The 23,401-nt window shown below is 33.6% G+C and overlaps 1 protein-coding gene across 2 annotated transcripts; it reads left to right on the top strand.

Annotated features, from left to right (window-relative positions):
* Nucleotides 1-572: 572 nt before the first annotated feature.
* On the top strand, nt 573-22,707 carry LOC128192030 (uncharacterized). 2 transcript variants are annotated; one of them, XM_052864427.1, is made up of 24 exons: nt 573-661; nt 4,817-4,866; nt 8,271-8,618; nt 8,879-9,109; nt 9,265-9,361; nt 10,798-10,943; nt 11,178-11,378; nt 11,618-11,752; nt 12,206-12,532; nt 13,468-13,675; nt 14,525-14,718; nt 15,174-15,275; nt 15,550-15,692; nt 15,865-16,011; nt 16,152-16,246; nt 16,538-16,662; nt 19,395-19,526; nt 19,734-19,912; nt 20,554-20,703; nt 20,819-20,946; nt 21,094-21,356; nt 21,566-21,635; nt 21,817-22,013; nt 22,237-22,707. In XM_052864427.1, exons 2-24 carry the CDS (start codon nt 4,821-4,823, stop codon nt 22,518-22,520), a joined length of 3,948 nt encoding a protein of 1,315 aa, XP_052720387.1. In that variant the 5' UTR covers nt 573-661; nt 4,817-4,820; the 3' UTR covers nt 22,521-22,707. The 2 variants fall into 2 exon arrangements, with proteins under 2 accessions (XP_052720387.1, XP_052720388.1); XM_052864428.1 differs by lacking the exon at nt 573-661 and adding an exon at nt 3,247-3,816.
* Nucleotides 22,708-23,401: the final 694 nt, after the last annotated feature.

Below are 23,401 nucleotides of genomic sequence, written 5' to 3'. Positions count from 1 at the left end.
AAAATCATTTGAATTTTATAAAAAAAAGTCTTAAGTGTATTGAACTTAATGGTAAATCAATTTGGTTTAATTAAAAAAAAATTGAAATGCAAGCCGCAAACCATATCTTAAAATCTTGTAAAAAGAATTACAGAGAATCTTAGTTAACTTGTTATATATATATATTTTCGAAGAAGAGGTTGACAGCATAATAAATATCTAATAAAAAGAATGAAGGAACGCTTGGTAAATTGTATTTGTGAGACGTCAATAATTTTGTTGAGATTTTTCAATAACTGTTTCCCCCTCGTTTATTGCCGTACACCGGTCCATTAAACTCGAAAAATAGGCGAATTTTTCTTTCTTTGTCAAATTATGTAACAAGACTGTGTAAATGGTTAGATGAGGTCATGACTCATGCCGTTTGAGTACATTTCTACAAACCTTATCAGTTAATTCTCCTTTGCTTGTTATATACCCTTAAGTGATTTTAACAGTACCAAAATAACAGGTGAGGAAAACCAACTATCTAGGGCCTTACTACGTGTTCACTTCTTGTTTTAATTGTACTGAATTGTTCTCAAGGGAAATTAAAATTATCCATAATTCTTTATTCATTCAAAACATCTCATGATAAATTCCAAACATATACGCACATGGAATAGGAGGATAGACAAAATATGTAAGTAAATCGTAATTTGAAACTATAATATTCCAACTTTCCACTATAACTGTATTCATAGGTTCTAATTTTCTGAGGTGAACAAAAATGTACAAGTTTAAACAATGTTTGCCTTTTATTTCTAAAAATAAGATTTCATCATTTAGCACTAAATCATACAAGGGAAACATCCATCTTACAATTCAAATTTTTTTTCTTCTGATTCCTGATTGTTTAATTGAAAACAATCAGTCTCAACTGCAAGGGTATGTGGTGACAATATAATTGGTATTCTGTAGTTTCTGCTTCTGTAAATTTATAAATACAATTATTGAGAGTTAGCTCTCTTGGTTAATGTACTAATCCTTCTTCACAATGTAATTTGTATTTATTTTCTCTACACTGTAAACACAGTTTATTGAGAATAAAGTTCATTGTCATTGTAAGGTGACACTAAATAAATTAAGAAGAGAATGAAATGAAAATGAAAGAGTGAAATTTTTCATATATAGTTTAACTACAATGTTTTTATAAAGTGTGACGGCATAAATGCCAGAGTTAAACCTGTTTTAGTTAATTGCGCATCACATGGGAAGATCTACTTAAAATTTCCACATTTCCTTGTTTCTCTTGATTTGTCCTTTTTGATTTGATCCCTGAAAGATCTGGTGTGTTTTGAATCATAGCAGATGCTAACCAGTCTAGCTTGGTTATATTCTTATCTAGATTTCTTAGACTGGTTTGTTGAATTTTTTACGCTATTTTGATTTAATTAAAAAAAAAATAAATATTGTTAAATATATATTCTATTTAGATTCTTCAATAAGTATTGAGAAACACATATATATATGCTTAATGTGATAATATTCTTTATTATCAATAAAGAATACCTACTTAGTATGTGTGTTTTGTGCATTTAGTATGATATGATTCGGATGGGAATTTAAAATCTATGGTCATTAATTCTAAATATGTGTTTCAGATGAGATGAATCATATACATGTAACGTTATAGTAAAATATAAATCTCTTTAAATGTATCAAGTGATAATTTGTTATTAATGCTAACAACTGAATCCTGAATAATTCTATTACTAACAGTAAGCTTGACAACACAGTTATAGTTTTAATGTTATTATTTGCAGGAATAATCATCTGATATCTTTTCTGATGAACGTGCAGGCAGATTAATAAAAGTTTTATGCTACACATTAAGCTAAATAAATATGAAAACCGAACTCCTATTGGATATGTTATTATTTGATATCCCTTGGTTTTTTTTTTTTAATTTTTTTTTTCTGTAACGCTCTCCATACCTTCATAATCGTATGAACGCCAAATAGAGAAGCATGTTTCTTTCCCGGAAGTTAATTGTAATAAGCAACCTGTATTTTAACTGACGATCACTGAGGGAGATCAGGGTTCGCGGTAATTACACTAGGGGAAGTTTACTTATTAAATTCACCTATAGAGGTGTATCATCAGCTGATCATTGAATTTCTTTTTTGTTTTCTAAAAACAAGTTTATCCATTTCATTCATTTTATTTATTCTCATATTGTATAAAACAACATAGAGAAAATATACAATACATACAATATTAAACAAAAAGCAAGAGTGTATACTGTACACATCAACCTGGAGAGTTGACTCTCTTATTAATAATATTGATAAATTTACATAAGTTATTAATAACAGCTAATTTATTACATGAAAATAATTCAAAAAATTTGAAAGCATTTGGTCGTCTAAAATACATTGATGGTAAATAAGCTTTTCTATATTCTTTCAATTCTGGACATATCATGATATAGTGATATTCGTCGCCAATGTTATTTTTACATAAATTACAAAATCGTTGATTTCTAGGTACATTGTTCCAAATTCACGATAAAATTAGTAAATTGGATTTGAATTGACCGATGGTTTTTGCCACGATTGCCTTCTAATGCTAATTAGGATTACTAATAATTAACTCATGGAAATTGTTAACGTGTGTAACAGAGACACTTTTTGCCCCTGCTGGGGTTTGAACCCGGGTCCTCTGGCACGCCAGTCCAGTCCAGCACTCTACCGATCGAGTTAAAGGGTTAACCCACTAGCCAGAGCTAGTAGGAATGCCATATACCTGATTCTACACACGTGTATATACACTATGTAGAATATTTTGATATTCTATATGCACTAATGACAAGCACATCTATATGACTTTGTATTCTCGATTTTCTAAACTAACATCCATATAAAATTAAATGAATCTATTTACTCTGTCTAGTGTTAGCCCTCGTACTTTTTATTGAAGATACAAACCTTTTAAAGCTGACGGAAAATTAAAGTTAGTATTATCATACGTGTTATCATTCAGGTGTGAAAAGGTGTACTTTTGCTCATGTGGGAGAAGAAATTTCCACATTTTAAGTTTTATAAATCCTATCGCTCCTCCTCTTAAACACTGCCGCATGGAGGCTTGACCTATACATTAAATCAGAGAGAGAAAGAGAGAGAGGGAGAGAAAGAGAGAGAGAGAGAGAGAGAGAGAGAGAAGAGAGAGAGAGAGAGAGAGAGAGAGAGAGAGAGAGAGAGAGAGAGAGAGAGAGAGAGAGAGAGCGCTAAGTCCATTTCATTAAATGCTCATAAATAGATAATATCCGCGAATGGCATTAATAGTTTCCGGCAACTTCATGTACCTGTAAATTCTCATCCGCATCAGTTTGAGTAAATTAAAATTACAACACTCCCTTTATTTCAAAAGGTTATTCTGAAGGAAGACCGTAATATTAATTACTTAAGAGATTGCAATACCTAAAACTGCACATAGGTAAATTTTCTCCTTTAAAAATGTTCAACAGCGAAACAATAACATTTCATATACTTTAAATCATTTTTCATCCAACTGGTTTTAATTTACATGTGTAACTATGACTCAGGTGGAGAGAACTAATATAGGCTATTTTTGCCTGCTGTTCAATCCAGATTCATTTATATACTTATATGTATATTTTTGAATAAAATATTTCTTAAACTAAACTAACTTATGATGACTATTAGTGGGTGCGCTTGAGAATAGAGCACGCATCAGTTGACAAGAGTGGAGAGGGCATGCGCACTTCCCTAACAATTGACCCGACTTGTTGTTTATTTACAAATCAAAAGGTATGAAGACATTTGGATGAGAAGGGTAGGCGAATTTATCATTTTTTAAAATTGTTATTACTGATCAAAAAGTCAATTTCCTTTTTTTAAAGAATTGTCATTAAGGCGATTTCATATGGTGCCTCTGTATATACATTTATATTATATATATTTATCTAAGACACTTCACACCTTGCGTATTTAATACAGAATATGCACGTGGTTTCATAATAGTAAAATCCATCATGCAGGTTTGTGTATCGTATATCAATTTGTCGACAAAATTTTACTGCTATTACAGAATGCCCACTGATTTATTTTATATTAGTTTTGAAAAATACCTTGAAAGTGTAAAAATCTAAACGGTCATGCGAATTCTCCGATTTGAATGAAATTGAGGTAATTAAGGCAGGAAACCACGTCGTGCCTTCTATCCCACGGCCACTTTGATAAAATCGCTGAACGTCAAAGATTGAAGGTTTGACAACAATTCTTGTTGACGCCTACTTGAACAGAAATGTGTAATCTGTAAAGTTGTCTCTGAAAATACAAGCATGTCATGAGGAAAAATATACCTCTGCGATTTTTAGATTGTAAGACAACTGCCAGTACAGAAACACTTAGAAAGTCCATGTATTTATATATTTTTATATTGTTTTATGTTAGATAAGAACAAGTTAACAGGGTTGATGAATGTCGATCGAAACAATGTCGATATTTAATATTGTTCTACGTTATAATTATCTTTAATTGACTAATTCCATGACTGAATGATGACGTCACATCAAATCAGATAGCTGTTTATCGGTTAATATACTTCAAGTTTTTTACTTGAGGCGGACTGATATATAGAAACAGTTATTAAAATAATACTTTTGCCACCCCCCACCCCCCCCCCCCAAAAAAAAAACCCAACAAAAACGAAATCCTCAAGCAGCGTTAAAATGCACATTACTATTCTTTAATTTATAAATATATTTATTCTCGCCCCTTTCGATATTATATGTTGATTATCAATATTCATATATCAGAATCGTTATTTTCAGAACAATGAAGACCTTCGTTTGTGTGTTGCTTTTCCTGCAGGGTCTAACTGGTGAGCTAGCACTCTTACATTTATTTGTTCATTATATCCTCTTTCGGAGATTGTAAACACGCCACATTAATCATCGATCAAATAAAAATGAAGAAAGATAACACAGAGTAAACAAACTCAGTTGATTTTAGGTGAGCAGTATTATAATAGTTACAGTATCTATTACGAAACAAGTAGGTTTTTTTTTCCCAGAACAATTTTTTTTCTTTAAAACATTATAAAAAACCCTGACACCCTTTGTCATTAAACAACTGTTTATTCAAGAAAAAGGCTATCATTTGTTTTTGCACGGAAAATCTTCAACCGGTAATAGCTTCTTGTAAAGCGGAAGGAAATTCGGACTTCAAAATGGACAAGCATTGCCACTCTTACTAACCTGAGTGGCTGACGCACGACTTTCATATATCTATGAACTTACAATTAATACATTAATTTATAATCAGATGGAGATAAACTACGGTATATGTATGTATACTGATTTTCTGTTATGTACAGTTGCCGTCTATTCACCATAACTTAAGAGTAATCACAACTGTAAGGAAGTCTAGAACAGTTTCATTCAGTTTTGTAAAATATCATTGAAGTAACTTAAAAAATCATTTAAAACCAAAAATCAGTTTTAAAACAAAATAGACGTTTTAGTGTTTACTAAATTCAACTTTGAATTTGCGTTATAAAACGTAGTTTGATTTGCGAGTGAAATAACGCCCTTTTTGCGATATCGTGTCCCTGATTTACGCCATTTAAACGCTCCTTTGCGCTATAACGCCTGCGGTTTTTTTCGCATTTAGATAAGTAGTTATCACTCTTTTTTTCCGCTCGATCACAATTTTAACTAAGTGAAGAAAGTTAATTGCATGTACATGTAAACCATGATATACGAGGGTCAATCAAAAAATACGAAGACAATGTTGCTGTGTATCATTTTTTTTTCATGAAAGTCATACTTAACAGATTAATCTGTGCACCAACACTTATGTTATTGATATGCAAAGTTTTAGTCCATTTGATGAATCGGTTTTTTTGTTACCCCTTTTTTAAAACAACATGTTTTGTCACCACGGCGCACGATAACGTTCAAAATATGACGTCCAGATTAAAAACGCACAGTTTATAGATATACCTCATCTTTATATCACGCTTAGTCTCTTGTGCCTTTCTCCTTACAATTCAAAATGGCACTGAACCACTTAACATCTTATTTGCACACATTTGTTCGAGAATCGTAATTTAGTTCTTCAAAGTTTTCATTTTCTAACCGTGTATCTTTTAATTTACAGTAAGGATAACCCTGAACGTCGGTTGACGTTACTTATTTTTAGACCAACTATTTACAAATATTCTACTCTCTTTCAGACTGTTTTATATTCAAAATACAATTACCACCATCCCCACAAAATTTATTAAAGTTAAACACAAACTTGTAAATAATTGTTGACTTGTTTTTTGCACCATTGAGCGTTTTCACATCATGTATTGGCTTTTTCCTCAGTTAAATCCATTTTGTTTGTACTTCTTGTTGCGCCGTGACGTCCGGCGACGTCGATGTTTTTAGTCAATTCTAAAGAGGACTATCTGTCTTTAGTTACTAATATCTGTTCGACAAAACGGTAAATCCCGTCATTATTTGGAACATAGAATACCATGACTATACTTAATTTGAGGTTTCAATATTATTTGGTTTTAAGCCCAATTTACAGAGATATTAATTTCAACATTATACGGTTTATTGATGACATAACACAAATTTTGACCGTGCGCCGTGACCTCATTTTTACAGGATTATATTCTGAATAATTCTTAGAAATAAAGTAATTTATTCACTTTTTTTCTTGTAAATTATTTAAAACTATTGCTAAATTATGTCTACCAAATTTAGAAATGATATGACGTTAAGTGACATAGCTATGACAAAAGTCTTCGTATTTTTTGATTGACCCTCGTATATTGGAAGAAATGGGGCACTTTGCGAATCATTATGATTTTCAATTATGTTAATGGAATTGGCCAAAATCTTCAATCAAATCAGACTGTACAGTTTGTGAATGCGGCGATGGATTTAATCAAGCCCATCACGTAGTCGTATATTATATGACATTTAGTATGAACTGAAGTCCAGTGAGAGTTGATGATATAAATTGTCGTGTCTCGTAAAAGTAAGAAATTTTACAGGAAAGATAGATTTTAAAATCCACCAATCTTCAAAATTATGAATCATGAATATCACTTAAGGTGTCGCATGTTAGACCTAATCAAACACTGATCTAAATAGACAAACAGGTATAATTGAAGTATCTTAATTGAATAAATATGTGGTTAACAAATCCAAAGCGGATAGATCTGCAGGATTGACGAGCTGCCTTATGAAGTCTTGAAATTTGAGAATATTATATCTCCAAAAAAAAAATGAATACTGCGCAAAATGTTTTCGTTTAAATTTGATACAAACACTACTCTGTTCATATGGCGTTGTGTAATCTACCCAATCTTAAAAGTCAAATCCTCGGACTCTAGACTATACATGCAATTTCACTACATTACAGAGGAGTCTGCAATCAGTAGTTATCACTACTGCAATGTGCAGCGGCGAAGATTTACAGTTCCGTTCTAAAAATAGTTTCGAAGGCATAAGCCATGCCTTGAATACTTCAACATTTGTCACATTCATTGACCTACAGAAAGCGTTTGGCAATGTAGCTATAGATAGAGCATTACCCCAGTAGTCATGTAACCAATGGAATTGGTTAGAACTTTTATCACAATATTCTGCATATTGAAGCACAGGAGCGTGCGTTCGGCTCAACGCAAGTTTAAAGACTGGTTTCGATGCAATGTAGGAGTTTGGCAAGGAGACAGTTATACCAAACATTATTCACTTAATCTAAAAAAGATCTAGTCTTGAAATTAAAAACAATAAATAAAGGATACCAAATCGACAGCTACAATCTAAGTCTGCTTCTATACGCTGATGATATTTGCTTTTGGAGGGATTTGCGGCGTATTGTACATTTGAGGATCGTGTAAAACCTCAAACTAGTATTTATTGCTTTTTCATCTTTTGACAACAGTTTTGGACAGAAACAAGCAGTTAAAAAATGTTAACATTTTGATCCTCAAATATACAGGATGGTCGCACATCTAGAATCTGAAGTGTTTACCACGCCCATTATATGGTTATATATCCGTATCACCACGCCATATTATATAGGGTTATATAGGGAAAGGTGGTATCCTTTTTAATTTCATAAGTAACAAACTAAAAGCATAGGTAGTAAGCCATCTGATGAAAGAATTTAATGTTTTCTTTTTATTAAGGAAGCTATAAACTGAAGTGGAAAGCTATAAACTGAATAAAATCAAAAGGAAAACTTGACTAAATGACTATGAAACATGTTTACTTGCAGAGACTCAACAACAAAGACGGCTCTCAGTATCTCTGCTACAAGACGTCTACTATGTGTTTCCAGAAACTAATCTCACGATTTCAGTCAATGTAAGCTTTCCACTGACAGAAAATTATATGGTGACTTGGAAACACAAGGAGAAGAATTCAGATTTCGCTGAAGATATTAATAACAGAAATCTGGGCATTAAATATGCTGGCGGGAGTCCCGGCCAACCATCGCTGACAATAAATAATGTGACCGATTTCGATGCTGGTGAATATTTTATCGAAATACAAATAATGGATAGTGCCGACCCCGGAAGCAGTGCAGGGCCCGCAACTGTTCACGTGCTATCCAACAAATCAAGTAAGAGTTAAATTATTTACAAAAGTATTGTTTAATGACATGCTTCAAATGTTGTGTCTATATTATATTGCTGACATCTGAAACTGTAAAATCATATCTTTCTTGGTAAAATCGAAAACAAGAAACTTTTTTAAAGCAGCGCTCAACAAATTTAAATTTGCTTATTTACAAAACTATAAAAATCACATGTATGCATGATCGCGTTTCATTTGATTTTTCCTTTATGAAATTGACATTGTGCGAGTTTGGTAATGTTGCAGAAGAATACTATACGGCTAGTGCTGAAGTTTGTCCACCCAACTGGCAAACTTTTTATGAAATTGGATCTGCTTTAAAAAGAAAAAGATGTGTCCAGAAAGTTGAACAAACAGCCTCCTTTTACCAAGCCCAAACAATTTGTCGACAGCAAAGAGCTTTCATAGTACCAGTAGTAATCAGACTAAGTCCCGATGGGAATGAAACCGACCCTTTTGCATATCTTCCTCGCACAGGTACATGGAGAAGCATTCTCCCATAGTTTTGCTCTTTAGCGTTTCTAAATGAGAAAAAATCTTTAAAATACTTTATGTATAATTCTGTATTAAATAAACTTTTACTCACATAAGGCTATAAATCGTAAAACAAATACATTCCCTCTGCATTGTAGATGTTTGGACAGGAGGATATGAGGAGTATGGAAGCCTGGTCTCAGATGGAGCCCCTCCCATTTTCTTGGACACATCGATGTTGTCGTACGGAAGAGGGTAATAATTATGATAAAGTCTTAAGGTTTATTCCATTCATCGCGGCGAATAAACCTTTTCTAGAAAGTCTGAAAAAAAAAACTGTTCAAATTTTAAAGCTTAAATATTTGGGGTTTTTTTGGACTAAATGATAATTATGGCCAAAGATATCCGTGTATTTAAAAGTTTAAGGCAGATCTGGTTAGTGTTTTGTTGACCACCCAGCCTCCCTAACATCTATCCTTTTGAGTGTCCTCTTGATGTCGCGTAGTCTATGAGCTGTTAAGCTGACAACCATTGGACTGATATTTTGCATATCGCTTTATCAATGTCAAGTTTCGCTTGAATTTACTAAAATTTCAGAAATAACAATTTACAGATTTGCCAACCTTTGTTTGCCATGTTTGTTTGTAAGACGAATTTTTTTTTTGCGTCGCTTGATATTTGTAACGTGCATATGTTGATCAAGTTTTGAAGGTCGCTATTTGACCGTTGAAGCATAGTTTTGATCATCGCAGTTTTAATACAAGTAGTTTCCCAAATGGGTTTTTTACTACGAGGACTGGGTAATGACGGACATTTTCAGACTATATTAATCTGCTTTAGAAGGAGAGCTTTACGTATTTACATAGAGAGCTTTACATAATTACACAGAGAGCATCATATATTTACATAGAAAGCTTTACATATTTACATAGAGAGCTTTACATATTTACATAGAGAGCTTTACACATTTACATAGAGAGCTTCATATATTTACATAGAAAGCTTTACATATTTACATAGAAAGCTTTACATATTTACATAGAGAGCTTTACATATTTACATAGAGAGCTTTACATATTTATATCACTATAGAGAGATTACTGGCCAAAGAAATTAAAACGTTTTAAGGTTGATTGGATTCTTTCTTTGTTGACCACCCATATTTCTGAAGCATTAGACTTCATAGAGACACATCAGCTTCTTTTTCTCATCTTGGTAATTTCTTTTTAAACACAGTTCAATAAAAGAATAAAAGTTGTGCATGCACGGATTTGAATCTTCTTACTGCAATATTAAGTTCGCGAATGCGTATCAAAGATGTTCCGGAATTTAGAATTTATATCATATTGACTCGAACTTTGAAATTTTATTTCACAAAGCGTAATTTTTGCTAAGTTCATACTTTGAAATTAGTCATTTTCTGGAATTTGCGCAAAATGAGCTGTAGTGTCTCTTTAAACTGACTGTCCGCATTAGGTTCAAGTTTATTATGTAGGTTGCTTATTCTTATGCAAAAGTCTTGATATTGGTATTTTAAAAGAATCTATTTCGAATGCAGTGAATCGTTTTTCATTTTTTTTCTCAACTCTTTGTAATATCAATAGCCATTGAATCATTGACAAGGCATTTGCATCATACTTAAATCATTCTACATATTTTGTGAAAGTACTGACTCTGAATTTTTTTTTCAGAATCAACATATCTGATGCTTGGATAGAGGGCTATCCTTTCTGTATTGGGGTCAACAATTTATATCAAGAACTACAGATAAGAGATTGCAACGAACGCCTTCCATTTCTCTGCTACAAAGAGGCAGACATTTTAAGCTTTAAACCAAGTAGGCATTTACAGATCGAGTGTCACAAACAATGTCATCTGAATTTCCAGAAGATAAAAAAAAACATCAAATAATATTACTACATGCATTTCTGATAATTTCTGGTGCTGACCACTATCAATCCGAGAGAGCTAGAACAAAAATAAAACCATATTATTACCTACGATCACTATTTCAAAGACTGCGTTTCAAGACTAGCAATATATTTTTGTAAAGAATATTTACTTTTTTAAGATCTAAATACTTGTCCGTCTGGGTGGATTGGCGCGGAGGATGTAGGTTCTTGCTATTTGTTGACCAAAGATCCTAAACAACCATTGGACGCTATTGAAGTTTGCAATCAAAACGGGGGAACACTTTTGCAATTGCAATTGGTCAAGGATCGACATCTGACTCTGAGGCTCCTTGTACATTTAGCACTTTTCAATTCATCAGGTGTGTGTCTTTAACAGCATGATTGCGTAAATCGATAAATAAGCATTACTGAATAAGGAACAGCATGTATTTGAACAACCTTCGTTTTTAAACATGTTAAGTTTTCTGTGGCAATAAGATGCAATAAAATGAATGCAATTTATCATCACTTAAATTACAGAAGATTGACCGTAAATAGTCAACGAGACTAGAATAATTCATATTGATGTCATACTAGTATATTGTTTTTATCTTTACAGTGTGGTTTTCTGAAGTGGAATCGCCCGTTTCTTGTTCCTTTATACGTCTCAGTGAAAGCATGGAAATATCCAGCGCGACCAATTGTAGCATTGCTGCGAGTGTCGTCTGCCAAACCAACAAAAAGAACAGGATGTGTGAGTTTTTCAAACGTTTTTCAACCAATTGATTGTAAATTAAACCGATTTTTGTTAAATTGTTTAATCCAAGTTAACTGAATGTGAATTGTGAACTTTGTGTACATTCACCTCCTGGTAGTTCATCGTTATCTAAGATATAGAAGTATAGACAATATTCAGTGGATGTCAAAATACGAGTATGAAGGAAATACATGTACATACATGTACCTCCCGCGGAAACTGCAATGACCGCTTCCCTCATAACCATATGAACCAACAATAACATATTTTTTCCATATATATATAAACATCTGCATGTATCTTTCTTTCTTTGGTTTTCTCCTAAAATGCATTATAAATCAGTCAAAATACAAGAAGTGAATGTACAATGCACATGTATTAACATCACAATTAGATAAAATCACAGTCGACTAATCTTGTGAAATATAATATCTTTTTGTATAATTACAGACAGTTCAAGTGAACTTCAAATGGAATTTCAAAAACCAAAATTCAATACTAATGGCGTAGTTTTGAATGGAAATCTCAGTTGTAAATTTCCTGCACCTCATCTGGAAACTGACACGTATTCTGTGTACAAAGGGGGTGCGATTGTAGATCGATTAACTGTTCTTGAAACTAATTATTCGAGGGAAATAATGAAGTGGAATCCAGAGTTACCTGACGAGGAAATGTTTTTATCCTCGGCTTCAGCAAATTCAGACGTATACAGATGCGATATTCAAAGAAAAGGGGTTGGACTTGTGCTATCCAAAACTATTTACGCAGTTCCAAATGGTGAGAGAGAGAGAGAGAGAGAGAGAGAGAGAGAGAGAGAGAGAGAATTGAAAACGCCCTTCAATACTCAGTACTCCAAGTTTGGGATATCTAATTACCAAGCACTACACGGCACTGTCCTTAATGTTTTCCATTTGATGTCTAGTATGCTTTACCATAGCAATAATTAAATTTAAATGGTCATCCAAAATTTAAAAACCAATTGGGTTATTAGCGATATACAGAGCTTGCTATTCTTTATAAACATGCATGTTCAAGGCACGTGCAGTTGAAATTGTTGTTGCGTCTAAATAGAGGGAAAACAATGCTGAAATCTGAATAGTATTGAACATTTTTTATGTAACAATGCTTTTTGCGGCAACGTTAGTTGAATTTTCTGTGCGAAAACAAAATAGCACACGCCCGTCGAGAAATACTGAGCGACGCTGATTATACAACATCGTGTAATTATCTGTCTTTAATAAAACATATTTTTGTTTAAACCAAGATAAAATATTATGAGTTTACACGTTGTTTTATGCCTACTTACCAAATATATGCTTATTTGCTAGCAATATGAATGGGTAAAAATACTGTTATTAAAGCAGAACTTTTCAAAATTTCTGTTATCGATATGTTACAACAGAGTCTACATCTATAACGAATCATAACTAGTTTGCAGTTTTTTTAGTTCGTTTTGACTTCTGCGTAGATGTAGCTCATCGTGATTAGCAGATGGATATAGACAATAATTATCGGCAGAGAGGGTGTTCGAATCATGGTGGATACAGGTACTTCATGATGCACGGCTTCGAGTTGGGATTTTTTCGAGCTTTGTCGACCTCGTTCTTGGAAACTTTAAAAGCTGAAGCATGACGATACCCCTTCAATATTAACATAAAATGTGTAGCTGTTGTAGTCAAAGATCTATTTAACCGTTATTTTATCTGTTACAGAAAAGAGGGTGTCGATTTTTCATGCAACTGTTTCTATGACCGGAAGTCTCTCGTTACAAGACGCATTGGTGGAAGCCTACATGTCCAGCCCGGAATCTCTTTTGGGACAATCAAGAAGAGCAATTCTTTCCAAGATCTATTCTGTCAGTAGAGACATACGCCCTGTCAGCGGAGGACAGTTAGGCTTCATAGGAATTACTAGTATACCGTATGTATTTGTGTTGAGAATAAAAAAAAAAATCAAAATTTGATGGGAGTCTTTACTGAATTGACATTGACTGGCACACATTTTAAAGTCTGATTTACACAAGCCAGGGACAAATGATTTTGTTGTTGTCCATTTTTAGGTCACTGTGTCGAAGTCGGTGGGGGTGGGTTGGGTAGACAGGGCTTATTTTTTATGATATACCCTCAGCGTTTGTGGTGATGTTGGTTTAAAAGGTTTTAGAGTAGGACCTAAATCTTATTATTACTTGTTTTAACTTCACCAAACTTGCTTAAATTGAGAATCTGGGGACACTTAACAGGCTTGCATGCTCAATCTTAAAAGTTCACTTTGATTGCCATATCTAAGTAATTACTGGTCATATCTTCAGGTACGGAATATGATCTTTATTATTCAGATGCTTAGGCAAGTTAAATAACAGTTCAGGTTTAGTTTGCGTTTTGGAGCTGGATTTTGGAGAAAATGCTTGACGTCATAACCAACTATGACTTTCATGTTTCATGCAACAATGGGTATGAAACATTAATGCAGGGATCGCTTCAGATCTGGAGACTGATCTTAATTATCAAAGATGCTAAGAACAATTTGTCTTTCCTCACTCAAACTTGCTTATAAGTAATTGATGTTAAAGTTGATATGATTTTATATCATTTAATACAATGTTATTTATTTTATGATATGGGACAATTAAATATTGTTTTCATGATACAATATTATATCGTATCAGACAATACAATATTCATGTGTACTATTATTCAGTTAAATATTTACAAATCCTTCGCATATGAAAAAGGTCCAATTCGAAAATTAATTTCTCCTTTTTTTGAATAGGCTCAGAAAAAGGAACGCTCTAAATTTCTTACTGTATTTTGTGGGACCGAATGAGGAATGGAAGTCAGCAGAAGCAATGAATTATCTTCTGAATAATATCACAATATCAGCCAGAACCAGATCCATTGATAGTAGACGGAGACGAAGACAGGCCCTCTTAGTTGATTTCAACACCTTTGAAATTCGCAACGAAGGTAAATTGTTCCCTTTTCCGACACTTCCTACCCGTCAACGTCAAAGAAAAGTCTTATTAAAATCACATCAAATATTAAATACTCAAGTATTGGTATTTATAATACATGTCAGTACATGTACAGCATCTGGTCATGGACAACTTTGTGATGATGCTTTAGTGGACCCCAAAGAAATATATTTCATATATATCGCGGGAAACAAAGTGTTGAATAAATTCTACCAATTGCAAAGCGCCCCTGTTTTATATCAACCAAAGTTAGGGCACCTTTTACGTGTAAGATCGTCCATCCAGATGAACCTTGTATAAACTTTGAATTAACCATGATAAATCCCATCTTCAACATTCTCTGAGAATATAACCACATTCTTCAAGCCATAGATATTTTACACAGTGCCATTTCCAGAGTATAGAGGTACATATTTACAAGGTTTCCATTAGAATATTCCATTTTAGAATACTGCACCGTTGGATACAGTCCTGATTTCCAGTCTACTTATAATTTTAAACCTGTTGATAATGGATCCATGACATATTCTGAGGAGCTTTGTATCACAGGTATAGTCTTATGGCGATAAGTGTGGTATTGCTTGATGACAGCCATCTTTATTCTGTAAATACACCGATCGTAGCATGCTTTGAAAACATCGTAATTAATTTGCTTTCTACTCAATTACTGTCAATGTTAGAGACCATTAAAAAGGGATTGAATTTTTTTTATTGCTTTATTGACAGGTACATAACTGTTTTGAATCTCTATCATACATAGGTGTTTGAAATTGATATATCTACATGTACAAATGTATATATATTTTAAATTCCTGATGGACAGATTCCGAGCCTTTACTGTCTGGATTGTGTTACACGCGAACAGCGGCGCCAGCCGAAATCCGGAATGTGACGGTTAATCCCAATTGTCAGTTTCTGCTGAACCCGTCATTCGCTAATATGACGTCATTAAAGAAACTGTCAAATGTATGTATACATAATTTTCCTATCAAGCTTAATAAAAGTAGTTCAATGTAGTGTCCTTTTGGGGCGCGAACAGTTTTACAGTTGTTAGGGAGTTGTTTAAAAATATGTCTGGAATTTGGAGTCAAGAATAAGACAAAATTGGGGCTTATGTGAAATATTTGCTTCATATCAGGTACCTACAAATGATAGCAATGTTGAGCTAGTGGCATCAGATGTCGCCAATCTCACCAGCAATTCATCGAATCTCACTGTTGAAGATGTTGTTTACACGTCAATGGTTCTAGAAAATATCGCAAGCATTTCATCGATATCTGAGCAGGTTTGCTAAATATGTCCTTAATATTTTAAAAATTACTTTGAGCTTTAGTTTTAATACAAGTATATTCATGCGATGTAGGGGCAAACTTCGCAACATATCATTAATGGCGACCTTTTATTATGAAGAATCTCTCTTTGCAGACTACGAGTTCTGTATTACAAACGCTGTCGAATATACTTGAGGCACCCGAAGAGATACTAATGAATGCCCACACTCTAGGCAGCAGTACTACCAGGTAATATTTAAATAATATGACAACTAATAGAAAAGCAAGAGTCTGTTTCATACGGACAGTCTAAGACGAGTTGTTTCCCTATTATATGGCCAGACAATTTCCTTAGCCCAAAACACAGCTTTAAATTTGCCATTTGCCTTTGAGTTGTCACATTGGTAGTATTTTCAATTCAGGATTTACCTTTTTCAGCTTTGTATTTGCAAATGCAGCAAAACAAAGACTTTCACAGAAGATATACTTGTGTTATGTTTTTAAATGAAAATATTCAAAAATCTTGATTTTCTTGTTCAGGATTTTGGAAAGTGTCGAAACAATCACTCGAAACGTGGTCCTTAATGGCACAGAGTACAGAAATTTCCAGAAATCTTTTGCTGTGGCTGTTACCGACGTCACTTCCGGAGACTCGCCTGTAATTGGTATGTTTATTAAAAATAAAGCTACCCTTTTCTAAATTAAATCATTTGATTTGCACATTTTAAGCTCACCGAGACCAATCGGGGGGGGGGGGGGGGGGCTTATGCTGTACACCAGGCGACAGCGTCAGCGTCCAGACCTGGTTAAGGTTTTTGTTGCAGGTCCTGTATCTAAATGATTACTTGTCCCATCTCCACCAAATTTGCATTGATCATGCATCTGGGACTATTTATGGACCTGAAAGACTTGGATGCTGAATCTGGGCCATGACTTTTAGATGCTGGAGGAGGTTCCGGTGTTTGGAGCAGGTTAAAGTTTATGGGGCAGATGCACTTTGATGACAATATCTGGGTTATTACTGGTCCCAACTTCACCAAACTTGCTTGGATGGTGCATCATATAATTCTTATGCACCTTACATGCTTAGATGCTGAATCTGAGCCAAAGGTTTCGGATGCTGAATGCGATTAAGGTGTTAGGACCTGGTTAAAGTTTTTGGAGCAGGTGCCCTTTGATGACTATATCTATGTTATTACTGGTCCTAACGTCACTAAACTTGCATAGCTGGTGCATCTTGTGATACTGATGCACTCCACAGTATCGGATGCTGAATCTGAGCCATAGGTTTTGGATGCTGGATGAGGTTAAAGTTTTAGGAGCTGGTTAAAGTTTTTTGAGCAGGTGCCCTTTGATAGACAAATCATCATTTACCAAATTTGAACTGATTGCATCTTGTGATATAGATGCACTCCACATGCTTGGATGCTGAATCTAAGCCATGAGTTTCAAATGCTGGAGAAGGTTAATGTTTTTTGGAGCTGGTCACATATTGATGTAAATAATAGTACTTATTCAAACTTGCATGTAATAGAACCATTTTAACAAAAGCTTGGACTTTGGGTAGTTGTGTCAAAAAGAAATGTGACGTAGGCCTGTCTATTTCATTGTTGGCCACTCAACCATGGCTCTTTGTAGTCAACAAGATTTGTCTGGCTTTTGAGCAAATACCGCAATCAGTGCATATTTCGCTTGAAACCGCGTCATTTCTAACTTGTTTCGACGCAAGAAATACATAGTTACATCCTACCGAAAGTCCAAGGTCTTGTTAAAATGGTTCTACATGTATATACTATGCCTAAAAAGTAGTCAGGGTTTAAATAACTTTGTTACAATGATTCAAAATGAATCGGAGATACTGAGAGTGATATTGATTATCTAGATGCTTATTCGATTCATTATTATTATTAGATTCATTCGGGATATAAAGGTAGCGACATTGCAGAAAAAATACATAACCCGCTAACGCGGGTTATGTAAATTTTTTCTGCAATGATCTCTACCTTCATACCCGCATGAATCATCAAAGAAAGCATCTTATTGTTTATATTAACATCTCTTTTTAATAAATCTATAATTTGATTATGAAAAGTAAGTAAAATTCGCTAAATTACTGTTAATGTACGTAAGTAGGTTACATGTAGCTAAAAGGAACAGCCTAATCGTCTCCTGTGAGACTGAAAGTCTGGCATCACCATGACTATTTCGTGCAGTCCGTGATATTTTGTAGGTCGCTGTAGGTTTAGACCAATCGATAAACAGGGCGTGTCAATTTCTACTCAAGTTTCAGCCGCTGTAGATTTCGATCAATTGATGAACGGGGCATGTAGATTTCAGTCTGGCTGTTTCTATATAGCTATGAATTACATGTAACTATAAGTTTTCGTAAGAAATAGAGGGAATAATACTTTGTAGATGTAAATAGATTGTGTTATGGTCTTGAAGTTGGTTACAAAATGAAGTATATTTTTTAATACCTTGTCAGACTTAAACAGTTGATATAGAGCTCTCTAATTATTGGTGTTAAACAGTTGATATAACCATGGGTGATACATTATCATTTCATATAATACAATATCGTATCATGCATTTACATAACATGTTATTCAATATAATTTCAATAGATAAAAAATCATATCAAATGAAATAATGTGTTGTTATACTTTCATGTTAAATACTGAAATCTGATTGGTTAAGACGCAGTTAATAATATTTACTATTACCCTCAGCGTTAGCAATGCACTTGGCAACGGGTAACATTAAAAATGTTACATGCGCGAAAATTATGCGCGTACGGTTCGCTGTAGAATTCACGCTATTCCTATATAAAAGCAGTAAAATTTTCTTAAAAATTTTAAAAAAGACATTCAGTATAACAAAATAAATAGTGCCTGTTTGGGAGGATAACAGTTGAAATTGACACCTCTCGAAAACCATTGTCAACCTCCGCTTCGCGTCGGTTGACAATGGTTTTCTCGGGGTGTCAATTTCAACTGTTACCCTCCCAAACAGGCACTATTTATATAATATCATATCATAAATACAATATTGTCTCATATTACATGATATAATATATTACACTAACATACATGTATCATATGATACAATATGATATGTTATTTTGTTTTATGTAATATGATTTTGTTTTATATATGTTGTATCATATGATATTACATCATTCATGATCAATTTTGTATTTTATGATAAATGATTTTGAGCCAAACCACACAACAATATCTAATAATTTGATATAAGAGATCATTAACAGTTACTATGATTTTCAGATACAGGTGTTGGGATCAAGGTGGTCTCATAAAGGTGATGCTTTGTCTTGCTGAGCTTTTTAATCTGTGATTGCCTGAATTTACGTATAACCATGTTTTTCAATACCTTAAAGGTATTCAGTTGAAGAATGTAGGCATTGACGTGGTTTTGGACAACGACACAATAGGTCTGATTAATGCTGAGGATAGCATCAACATTACGTCCTTTGACACGGCTATTATCCTTCCTAAAGATCTTGTACAGGGTATTTTTTTGAAACCACAGTTTTAGAGCCATTTTCTGGCTAACTAACACTTTAGAGCAAGATACATTTCTAACGTTTTGAACTCTGCTAACAGTTTCAAAGTTGAAATGCATATTTTAAAAAATTAAATTACTTTTACTATAAATTTTATTTTAAAGTTTGATTTATATCGTCATAAATTCGCTTTATAATTTTTTTGTTGTACAGGAAACAATTCAAGGGTTATTTTTACCATCTTTGAAAGTACGAAAATATTTCAAGTTCGACAAATGAATAAGAGATATGAGCTGAATGGGAAAGTAGCATCTGCAACACTTATTTCGAATGGAAAATCCGTCTTGGATCTTGGAAGAAATTTCGTTCGGTCAATTTATAAGCCTATAAACGTAAGGATCACTTAAGGTGGTATGGGACACCTCCATGTTGTGACGTATTGTTTATCAAAATAAACAATGAAATGGTTTTTAATTATAAAAGTAGTTTCTTTCTCAGTAGAGTCACCTAACAGCGTAGCGCAGTGCGTTAGGGGTTAACTACGAATCTGTAAGTCATGAGTTCGATTCCCGCTGGGGTTTCTACATTTTTTACCTCTCCAAAAATTTTCAAAAGGTATTTTTTGGTTGAATATTCAATAGTGTTTTGAAAAATCTAAACCACTGAAAGTATTCTAATTTTAATGTACATTAATCCACATTAAAATCGACAGATGTCCCATACCACCGGTACCATAAAAGCAACTGTATATTACGATGATTGTGTTTAATTTTATGTTGAAAATATGCGCCCGTATATTTCTTTTTGAGAATTAAAACTCCAATTCATCTTTTACAGACAATTGCTCCTTAAATGACGAATTATAAAAAATTCTCAAGAGACAATTGAATTTATCTTTTCAGAATAATAATAAAACACAATATTTGAAAACTTGTTAAAATTGTTTCTAAAAAGTAAAATATGACAAATAATTAATCTTTAACATTTCTAAGGAGTCAGCAATTTCATATTTCTGTTGCCAAATTTTGTACAGATCACTGAGGATTCGGTATGTGGATTCTGGAATCACTCTCTTTATGCCACTTCCGGTGGATGGTCGACAAGGGGTTGCCAAAGAACGGAAGTGGAAGATGGACTCGTCGTATGCGAGTGTGATCACCTCACCAACTTTGCCATTTTACTTGCAAGTCTTCAGTATCAGATACACGTTCTTACCTGAATGAATGTACATATTAGACAACATAATTGAGTCAATTGCGTAAAACAATTATCCTCATTGACGTTCTTTTAAATTTCAGGATGTTAAGGGTCAGAGTGACATTATTGACAAGGTCAACACCCTTGCTCTCTCTATTATAACAATCATTGGTCTCAGTCTATCCATTGTCGGGCTTGGCCTCACAGTTTTGTCGTTTCTTCTTTTCAAGTAAGTTTATTTTTACTTTCAATGTGATATTCATGATTAAATTCCAAAACTGCAATGAACATATCAATTATATCACTTTATCATGACGTATACTAAGATTTTCAGACATGAAAAATTCAGTATTTATTTCATTTTATCTTAAAATAGACAGCTAAGAAAAGGCAGAGGACAGCAAACACTTCTCAACCTCTCTTTGGCTTTACTCTGCTCGATGGTGATATTTTTGGCGGGAATGGAGCGTACCGACAGCTATTATGGTTGTATTACTGTAGCGGCTCTGATGCATTACTTCCTATTGGTTTCCTTTATGTGGATGTTAGTCGAGGGATTCCTTCAATATTTACGATTTGTGCGAGTCTTAGGGACATATGTTCCAAGATTTATCTTGAAGGCGTCAATTCCAGCTTGGGGTAGGTCGAATATATGTCCAATTATTAAAAGAAATTATCAAAAGTGAAATAGTTCAAACATGAACCTGATATTATTCAATAGGGTGTAAAATATTATAAATTTTTCAAATTCTTTTCCAATGTTTCTTGTTGGAAAACGTGAATAGTTATGTTAAAGTGTCGTTCTGAATTTTTTTTACCCTTTTGAATTGATCTTTAATTTTATACAGGATTACCCTTGATCCCCGTTGTCAGTGTTTTGGCAGTTGATTATGATTTATATAGAGGAGGGAAATATTAGTAAGTGATTGTGTAGAATCGTAAAAAAGAAGAGATTAACTATAAAGTTTATGATTATTTCAAAGAATTGAATTTATTTTGCGCAGAATTTAAAAACTTAATTTAATAAAAAAAAATACGTCGAAATACGTGAATTTGTGCGTTAATGTGGTGGTATATGATGCTTTTGGTTATCTTTCAGTTGCTGGATGTCGCCGACGCCATTCTACTATGCCTTCCTTCTCCCCGTTGCTTTGATCATTATTGTAAATTGTATAGTGTTTGCACTAGTATTAAAAACTCTACTAAATCGTCCTAAAGGCTTGCAATCAAATCAGTCTGAATCGAAACGAGCAATGATGAACTTGCGAGCAGCTGTATCAATTTTCATTTTGTTGGGTATGCATTATGTATGCTTATTTTATTGAGTTGCTGGTTAAATACTTGTATTTTGTATTTTTTAACAATCTTTTGAGGCAAATGATTAACTTAATAAGTCATTTTTTAAAAATTTCATTTTTTGCATAGCATATTTGTTATTTGATTCAGATAGTGTAGAGTGGACATTAAAGATATAGTTAATTTGAAATCTTCATCTATTTCTGTTTTGGTTTTTTTGCAGGACTTACTTGGATCTTTGGTATATTAGCGATCGAGGACGCAAGGATCGTCTTCAGTTACATCTTTACCATACTGACAACATTTCAAGGATTTTTCATATTCATTCTGTTTGTTGCAAGAGAAAAACAGTTGAGAACGTACTGGGGAAAACTGTGTTGCAAGAGGTTCATCGACAGACAGAAGAAATACAAACCTACCTCAGCAAGCCATTCCTCTAGTCAACCTCTGTCAAAGCTAAGCAGCCACGAAACTGCATCTACAGAAATTTTCTTTAGTTCAAAATAGTTGATTTAATTTTTTATGACGAGTGTACATATTTTATCTATTTAAAACGCCTGTTTTGGGTTTTTCAAAAATCAAATATAGGTTTTCTTTTTTGTTGTTGATGATGTTTTTTCAGCGTAGTTCATTTGTAAATTGTAGTATATTACATTACACAGGTTTACTAAAATTAAATAAATTTTAAATCCTTGGTATTGTTTTAATATATTCTCTATATATTAGCTTTTAACCAATCATACAGCTCTAGTTTTATCTATAATACATGTATAACAAGTATAGTTATGGATTTTGATCTGTTTAAAAAACTTCTACAAAAATGTGTTAATTATGTTATTTGACGGAGTCAGTTCCCTTTTTTCTTACTTTAATGAAAAATGACAATAAAAATCGTCAACCTCTCAAAAATCCATAAAACGAAATAAACATTCAAAGCAGAGCAATACGTACCTCCAAATAGATAGAGGTAGGATCAGGTGCCTAGGAGGAGTGAGCATCCTCTGCTGACCGGTCACACCCCCGTGTGCTACTAGTCACAGTTGGGCATGTCATAATCGAGGTAAATGTCAAAATCGGGAAAATGTCATAATATGGAAAAAACGAAACATTGATGATTTGGTTTGTGTGTGATGGTCAAAATACAAACCTTGAGCCAACACGGACCTCCATTACATTGGATGTAGGATCAGATGCCTAGGAGTGAGCATCCTCTGCTGACCGGTCACACCTGCCGTGTGCTCTTTGTCGTAATCGGAAAAAACCCCAGTAAACTCTGTAAACAATTAGGTGTTTAATTATGGTATAACAATAAGTATGAAAAACGTCAGTCAGCAGTCCCAGTGGAAGATTGTATTTGCTGACAAGGTCGTTGTATCGACCATAGAACT

The sequence above is a fragment of the Crassostrea angulata genome, chromosome 7, assembly GCF_025612915.1.
Source record: "Crassostrea angulata isolate pt1a10 chromosome 7, ASM2561291v2, whole genome shotgun sequence".
Taxonomy (NCBI): Eukaryota; Metazoa; Mollusca; class Bivalvia; order Ostreida; family Ostreidae; genus Magallana; species Magallana angulata.
This window is presented reverse-complemented; position numbering and strand designations above follow the sequence as displayed.